The 9,015-nt window shown below is 39.2% G+C and overlaps 1 protein-coding gene across 1 annotated transcript; it reads left to right on the forward strand.

Annotated features, from left to right (window-relative positions):
- Positions 1-3,785: 3,785 nt before the first annotated feature.
- LOC143884708 (Tetratricopeptide repeat (TPR)-like superfamily protein) lies at positions 3,786-7,450 on the forward strand. Its single transcript, XM_077388438.1, has one exon. The coding sequence runs from the start codon at positions 4,106-4,108 to the stop codon at positions 6,923-6,925; it is 2,820 nt and encodes a 939-aa protein (XP_077244553.1). The 5' UTR covers positions 3,786-4,105; the 3' UTR covers positions 6,926-7,450.
- Positions 7,451-9,015: the final 1,565 nt, after the last annotated feature.

Here is a 9,015-nt window from a genome sequence, read left to right on the forward strand (position 1 = left end):
TGCTTCTGATTGCTGATGGTAGTTAAAGGAAAGACCCCGCTTCAGCGCTGGCATGTTTCTGTATTTTGATTAGTTTTCTGAATCAGGTTCAAAACAACCCTAATCCACACCAGATTCAGTACTCACAAGTCACAAGAACATGAAAACTTTTTAGTTTTCCCATTATATTACACTTTTGCACAGTACATAATACATCATATTACACTATGATTAATGATTATTAAATATTATTTAACTATAAACCATCTCCACTGTCGAGTCGTGCACATGCCTGTTGATCTGGGCTGTCCAGTGAACGTTCTGAAAATTTCCTTAGGATGAAGACAGTCAGGATTACTTGATTTGTGACATTTGGCCTATTTCTCATCGGTTGGAGAATCTGGAACAACATGCCTGTGTATCAATTATACGCTAGATATGGTTCATGCACCAGGTTCTGGTGTACTGTTTTGTTAGGACCCACTGTAGCCTATTTTGTTTTTCACTTCTAAAGTTTGAGTCCCGCATCAGAAAGAAATTATAACTGAAGCCTCTTGCAATTCTAAATAAGACATAGGCTAGACAGGATTTTAAACACAAAAGACACCAGTAAAACTAACTAGGCATTAAAACTGTATAGCATAGTTTCAAAACTCTCCCGTGTCATCGTGGACTCCCCCAACTCAACTTTCTTTTTCAAGTGATAGGACGCCAAAATTTCAAAGGAATTGAGGTGAAAATTTGTTGGGGTTTCTGGTTACTGAAATCAAGAATTTTTTTCAAAAGAACATGTCCGAAAAAAGCCAAAAAAAATTAAAAATAGGGACATGATATTAGCGGAAGCATGTTTTAATAATTGCACAGACCCAGCTTGTCTTTTCTTTTGTAATATGCTGGTGAGGGCCTTTCTGGGTAACGTAATAACTTTTTGACAGTTCTTTAAATATTAAAAGACAAAATGGGTTAGTTGAAATATTAAAACACGGTTGTGCTGATATCATTTCCCTAAAAATATTATGAAGAAGTATTGGTGAGGGCCATTTTGGGTACCGTAATAAAAAATTTGACAGTTCCTTAAATACTAAAAGACAAAATGGGTTAGTTGAAATATTAAAACATGGTTGTGCTGATATCATTTCCCTAAAAATATTATGAAGAAGTATTGGTGAGGGCCATTTTGGGTACCGTAATAAAAAATTTGACAGTTCCTTAAATACTAAAAGACAAAATGGGTTAGTTGAAATATTAAAACATGGTTGTGCTGATATCATTTCCCTAAAAATATTATGAAGAAGTATAATGTTTTGATCGTTATCAATGTCGCTTGCTGCGAGAGATGTGAAGAACAAGAACAAGACCATTGTTGCCATAAACTTGTATTCATTGACTTTTCAAAAGCTCTTTTTATATTATAATTAGGGAAATGTTATCAGCACTACCATATTTTGATGATCGCACTCCTCACTTTATTAAAAAGTACAGTATGTCCCACACCATAGGATGATCCAAACCGTCCATTAGATGGGCCACGGCCTAAATAGGTTGTGCCCCAAAAAACATTTTCATAGGTTGATCCTAACCCTCCGATCTATAGAAGGTTTGGATCAATCCTCTATGATTCAGTGCCTCTATAGATCGGAGGGTTAGGATCAACCTATGGAAATGATTTTTGGGGCACAACCTATTTAGGCAGTGGCCCATCTAATGGATAGTTTGGATCATCCTATGGTGTGGGCCATACCTTACTTTCTACTAAAGTGAGGAGTGCGATCATCAAAATATGGTAGTGCTGACAACATTTCCCTATTATTATTATTAATAGAGGAATGATAAACTCAAGGGCATCCTTGGTTGTAGGCTGGGGATTGATGTGGATGCAAGTATGCAACCTGAGAGAGAGAGAGAGAGAGAGAGAGAGAGAGAGAGAGAGAGAGAGAGAGTAATCTAAGAGAAAAAGTTGGTGAAACTGGGGTTGCTTTGGATGGAGTGTCACCAAAGGGGTGCCCTTGACAGAAAGCACTCCAAGGGTACTGTTGCATATATCGGTTCCTCTATTGTTATTTTTAGGGAAATGATTTTCGCACTCTCATATTTGATATTGCTTTTTTTAATTAGCTATTACAGGCTATTAACGAAAGATTTTGTTTTCCATAATCAAAGTACTTCAAAATAAATTTTTTTTAAAATTGATCTCGTCACATGAATATTCATAGGTATTCTAATGAGAACTAATATAGAAGAGAAGTTACCTCACTTAGCAACATAATTGTCTTGCCTTCTTTGATCCATAAACGCGCCCGCCCCCACCCCCACCCCTGCAACAACAATTTTTGTAAAAAATGTAAGGGAAAATTACTATTACACCCCCTCAACATTCTGAATCATTCAACGATAATCCTATAGTTTCAAACTCATCAACTGCACCCGTTGACTTTTCAATGTGTCATATCGGGTGCAATTTGGATCGTCGGACCGCGACCAGTTACATACTAAGGAGTAAGGATCAAAGGCATACCGGGTGCGATGCAGGCTGCAAAATTGGTGATCGGTCGTGATCTAGCTGCTACGGGTGAGGGCAGAGGTTTTACTCAAACCAACAGTCACTCCAGGATCGATTTGGATCGTAAAATCACGACTGGGTGATCTAACGGTCAGATTTCAGCCCAAACTGAAAAGGTGCCTTGTAGAGGTGTATTCCAAACATAAAAGACTCCATAAACTCTATAAAATGAGCAAAAATTCACCATTTGATTTATGTTATTAAAATATGAAGAAATTCAAATTGAGAATTTCCAAACCCAAATTCACTCTCTTAAGGCCTTTTAAAATTCGATTTTTTTCTCTCTTGGATGTTTTCTCTAGGGGATTTGCTATGGGTCATCAGAGAAAGGGATTTCGCAGGAGGTTGTTGCATGTGAGAGCAATCACATGGGCTCACTTTTCGGCAGATTTTGTCTTATTTAATTTATATGAGGTGGTTGCTCTCACATTCAACAACCCGCCGCGAAAAGCCTTTATGCGATGGTCCCTACCAAAACAATTTTTTTAGTGTATTGTTTTTCTGTAGAAACAGTCACTAGTATCTTGGGGTGCAGCTCTGGTCGGGTCTAATTTTTTACGGGAAAACCCGAGATTCATAAATCCGACCCTACCCAAGATAGTTTCTTGGGTCGGGTTTTCATTTTTTGGGATAGTGACTAATTTTAAAGATTGTAGGAAAAAAAAAAACAAATCCTCACACCAAAAATCTCTAAATATATCTCATCAAGTGTATAAATTTAAGGACACGATATTTACCTCATCAAGTGTATAAATTTAAGGACACTATATTTTCACATAACAGACGTGATCACCTCAATGAAAATAATTGTATCTATATTGGAAAATAATTTGCTCTGTTATTCAAGAGATATTTAAGAAAGTCACAGTACACCCATACGAGTTGGGTCGTGTTTCGGGTTTTTTTCCTTTAAACCGAGGGCCTGCACAAGATTGAGTTTGGTTTTCCAATTTTAAACCCGACCCTACGCAAGACCCATGATTTCTACACCCGACCCATGTTATTTTCGGGTCAGGTTGATGGACCTACCCAAGTTGCAGCCCTGTTAGATAGAAGGGTGATTCGGCCGACTTCATTGTATCTTGAGGCGAATTCGTCCCTCCAATTGGTGGGGGCGAATATCATCTTAAGCTGTGAGGCTCACTGGAGAATGTAAACTTTCATTTTCAACAATCTCAATTCTCCAACAGTGCGGACAACTCGCAATCTTGAAGTCATTTGAAGTGTTTTTAAACTCTCTCTCTCTCTCTCTCAAATGTAGCAGAGCTGGCTTCTCAGTTTAGTAAGAAAATCTCAGCTTTCAAGTTAAAAAAACCCACATTTTCTACCACCTCAGCTCCCCTTCTCTCCTTCCAAAACCACTTCAAACACCCATCATCAATCTCATGCAGACAAGAACCAACAACCCATGGAATTCAACTCCTCACCCACCACTCCATTCCCCAAATCTCTGTTTTTCTCCAAAAGGGTTTCTCAGAAATCACCAGTTCAATCACTGGAAGAGCAATCCACGCATTTTCCCTCAAGCATTTCCTCCACCTCAGCCTCTTCCACTCCAATACTTTGATGAACATGTACGCCAAATTCGGCAATCTATACGCAGCCCGCCACGTGTTCGATCAAATTCCTCAAAGAAACCAGTCATCTTGGAACACCATGATTTCCAGTTACGTTCGAGGGGGTTTGTTCCTTGAAGCAATTGGGTTATTTCGTGATATGTGGGGAGAAGGCTCGGAGCCGAATGGGTTCGTGCTCGCCAGTATAATAACCGCTTGTAATCGTTCTATGACGATGGTCTGTCAAGGAATTCAGGTTCATGCTCTTGTTGTGAAGATTGGGATGTTAATCGATGTTTTTGTAAGCACTTCACTTTTGAATTTGTATGGTTCTTATGGATTTATGGATGGTGCCACTCAACTGTTTGATGAAATGCCTGAACGAAATGTCGTTTCTTGGACTTCCTTGATGGTGGGGCATTCCAAGAATGGGGAGCCAGGGGAAGCTATGAAGATTTATCGGCGTATGAGGAAGGAAGGAATCAGTTGCAATCCGAATTCATTTGCGACGGTAATTAGTTCATGTGGGTTGCTTGAGGATCAGTTATTGGGTTGTCAGGTTCTTGCTCATGTTGTGATTTCTGGATTTGAGACTAACGTTTCGGTGGCTAATTCTCTTATATCCATGTTTGGTAGTGCTGGGTGTGTGGAGGATGCCCGCTATGTCTTTGATACTATGGAGGATCGCGACACTATCTCGTGGAACTCGATGATATCGGTGTATTCACACAATGGGTATTTTCAGGAATCACTGGGTTGTTTTTATCATATGCGTTGTGGGAATATAGAACCTGATTCTACTACCCTATCTAGTTTGATTTCAGCTTGTAGTTGTATGGAGAATGTGAAATGGGGTAGGGGACTTCATGGTCTTGTTGTTAAACTTGGTTGCGACTCAGTTTCATCTGTTTGTAATACTCTTGTTACTATGTATTCCATTGATGGAAGATCCAGAGATGCTGAGCTGGTATTTCTTTTGATGCCCGAAAGGGATTTGATTTCATGGAATTCCATGATGGCTAGCTATGTTCAGAGTGGGCAGTATAGAGCTGCATTGGGAATAATGGCTGAACTGCTTCAAATGAGCAAAGGCATGAATTATGTTACTTTTGCTACTGCATTGACTGCGTGTTCTAGTCCTGAAACTCTGTTCGAGGGGAAAATGGTCCACACGCTTATAATCCATGCCGGGCTCCAAGAAAATTTGCTTGTGGGCAATGCATTAGTCACCATGTATGGCAAGTGTGGTGCGATGGGAGAAGCCAAATGTGTATTCCAAACAGTGCCTGAAAGGGACACTGTGACATGGAATGCAATGATAGGGGGTCATGCAGATAATGAAGAGAAGGAGGCGGCAATGAAGGTTTTTAATTTGATGAGAGAAGCAGGCAAACCGGCTAACTACATTACCATGGTAAATATTCTCGGTGCTTGCTCTGTTCCAGATGATCTTTCGAAATACGGGATGCCCATCCATGCACATATCGTTACATGTGGTTTTGATTCTGATGGTTTTGTGCAAAATTCCCTTCTCACCATGTATGCAAAGTGCAGGGAACTCGACTCGAGTAATTTTATCTTCAATGGATTGGTTGAGAAAAATGTAGTGTCATGGAATGCATTGATAGCTGGAAATGCCCATCAAGGTCATGGTGAGGAGGCTCTAAAACTGTTAGTGAAAATGGTTTGTGCTGGATTAAAATTAGATAAGTTCAGTCTCTGTGGAGGTCTTGCTGCGTGTGCAAGCTTAGCTGTATTGGAGGAAGGAAGACAGGTTCATAATATGATCATTAAGCTTGGGTTTGATTTTGATCTTGATGTGATGAATGCAGCAATGGATATGTATGGAAAATGTGGGGAGATGGATGATGTGCTCAAAATATGTCCAAAAACCAACAAAATGTCGCGATTGTCGTGGAATATTTTGATATCAGGGTTCGCCAGAAATGGGCTTTTTGAGAAAGCTAGAAATGCTTTTCGGGAAATGCTAAACACAGGAATGAGACCAGACCATGTCACCTTTGTCTCTCTTCTCTCAGCATGCAGCCATGGAGGTCTAGCAGAGGAGGGTCTTTCTTACTTTTCGTCGATGACTTCAGAGTTTGGGATTTTTCCAAGAATAGAGCATTGTGTCTGTATAGTTGATCTCCTTGGGCGTTCAGGGAGGCTTGTTGACGCGGAGAGGTATATTGAAGAGATGCCTGTCCCACCAAATGATCTTGTTTGGCGTAGCTTGCTAGCAGCGTGTAGAATTCATGGTAATTTGGAGATGGGAAGGCGAGCGGCTGAATGTCTTCTTAAGTTACATCCTTCAGATGATTCAGCATACGTTCTTTTATCGAATGTATGTGCTGTTAATGGAAGGTGGGACGATGTAGAGTTAGTTAGAAGTGGTATGCAATTGAATAATGTGAAGAAGCGCCCTGCGTGTAGTTGGATTAAAGTGAAGAATGAAGTGAATACATTTGGTATGGGGGATTGGACACACCCTCAGTCAAAGCAAATCCATGCAAAGTTGGAGGTGCTTTTAGGGATGATTAAAGAAGTGGGTTATGTGGCTGATACAACTTTTGTTTTGCATGATATGGATGATGAACAAAAGGAACACAATCTTTGGAATCACAGTGAGAAGCTTGCCCTTGCATTTGGATTGATCAGTTTGCCAGAAGATTCAACCATTAGAATCTTTAAGAATCTTCGTGTTTGTGGCGATTGTCATTCTGTTTATAAACTTGTTAGTTCTGTCACCGGTCGTGAAATCGTGTTGAGGGATCCTTATCGGTTTCACCACTTCAATGGTGGGGTGTGTTCTTGTTCTGATTATTGGTAGTGATGCTATTGGTCTTAGAGAGACTGCTCAAGCCGCGAATCGATTTGATCTTTCTAGTAGGCAAATTTGGTCATCTTCTATCTCCCCCGAATTTGTTGATTGCTCCGTATGAATTTAGCAAGGGAAAACACCTAGTCATTAAGATATCTGGAGGAGAGCTTGATTATAAATTTGAAGAGTTTGCTTCTTTACGGAAATGAAGATCTCCGAGAACAAATATTGGACCAGGAAGAAAGGGTAAAGTAGAGTCCTATGCGGCTTATATCATGGGAGGACTGATTAGTTATTTGTTGACAATTATGGATAATTCTCTTGATAGTTGATATGTGAGAACAAGAGTTCAACTGATTAGTGAGTTATTCACAATTATGGATATTTCTCTTGATATGTGAGAACAAGAGTTCATCGATGGACTTTGAATTTGGGAACTCTTTTACTGATGCAAATTATCAGATTGTAGTTGAATTTTGTTGATAATCATTGGCAAAGAAAGAGAAAAATAAAACTATTTATTCATTTTTATTATACTTCATCTCAATATGAAATTGTGCATAGAAGATTATGTCTTTTGCTTTGATGAATATTCCAGTTAGTTAACATGATACCATGCATGCCGCCTATTGGCTTGCTTTGATAGTCTAATTAGAGTGATTTCTTAGCCAGTTTGATCCATAGGTTCTGAGTTTTGTAGGTAAATAATTGCCAGTATTAAAAAATAGTCATGGTTATAAGATTCCCCAAGTAATTGAAATGTTCTTGAAAAAATCCTGAATATTTTCTGTTTTACTTTTATATAATTCAAAATTTCTCATAATTTTAACGTTAAATGCAATCGAGCGCAACTTTGACAAATAATTCGTAGTTTATCATATGTGACCAGTAAATCTTGCAAGAAAATCATGACTAATGAAAAATAAATCTAGGTGAAAACTTAATTCGTATCCCAATCTAGCAAACACACACTTCTATGCTTTGGCCAAATGTTGGCTGTGAACGCATTGACCAAATGATCCTAGGCCCTTGATACTTCAAGCCTCATTTAGGGTGTTGCCGAAGAATGAAACCTTTTATTTTTGTAGGCCTTTATCCTAGGCATGGTGTATCCGTTCAGGATGGGACCAAGACCACTTGGGTCACTTCACAATGTTCTGTAAGATCAATGGACTGGATCTCAAACACGGGACGTGGTGGCTGCTACGGTAATCAAATGTTTAGTACCAAATTCGCATGGGCTGGCAATAAGCGTTCTGGACCATGGCGGCTATCACATGTTTTGGATAAGATTATTGACTTAATTCGCTGTTTAAAGCCTCAAAATTTTCACCGGAGAAGATCGGCTAATGCTATGGCTAACAGGCTTGCAAAGGATGGGGCATCTCGAAATGATACAACGATTGTATTTAATGTGGGAACTACGGGGATGCCCTGAGTCTTGACACCATCCCATCTTGAGGGTGGTTTTTTTTTTTTTTTGTTTCTCTTTTGTAAGCTTTGAGACATTTACGTGGGGACATCTTGTCCCTGTGATTGTATGTATTATCATTTGGCTAATAGAATCTGCTAATTTTCCAAAAAAAACCAACCTAACCAGTATGCTCAAAAGCTCGAGAGCTGAGGGAACACATTTGACTAGGCCCTTTGAACCCATTTTTCTGAAGCAAAAATCTTCAATCCAAATAGAAGTGCTCTTGCTTGTCTCATTAGAATAAACACTCGATCACATTTGCGGGTACTTTTGTTGCTTAGAAGTGTATAACCATGAAGGCGAGGCTCCTTAGAATCTCATTGCCAAAAAGACTCGAGAAAATTCTCAAGTGTTTTTTGTGTCTTAAGAAGCAATAGAGAGACCATGGGGTTTAATGTAAATCACAATTCTACATGCAGTTGCACAAGGTCATCGACTGAATGGTTTAGATCGCCAGTTAGGCATCTTTTCATGCCATGATCCAGTTAGAATAGGACCCACTGTTTGTGTTAATCTGAAGCATTAAAAGCTTTTGTTCTCAACTGTTGAATAAAAACAGGCAAAGAAAAAGAAGAAGACAAATCATCCAAGAAATATTAAAAAAGATAAAGCCCCTTGTCTGCCA

This window comes from Tasmannia lanceolata, unplaced genomic scaffold (assembly GCF_043159265.1).
Source record: "Tasmannia lanceolata isolate RefF3 unplaced genomic scaffold, GAP_Taslan_0.1 ptg000008l, whole genome shotgun sequence".
Lineage (NCBI taxonomy): Eukaryota > Viridiplantae > Streptophyta > Magnoliopsida > Canellales > Winteraceae > Tasmannia > Tasmannia lanceolata.

What these genes read in the sequence shown, in the direction of transcription:
- LOC143884708 (XM_077388438.1), top strand. Translation starts at nt 4,106, where the DNA reads ATGAACATGTACGCCAAATTCGGCAATCTATACGCAGCCCGCCACGTG.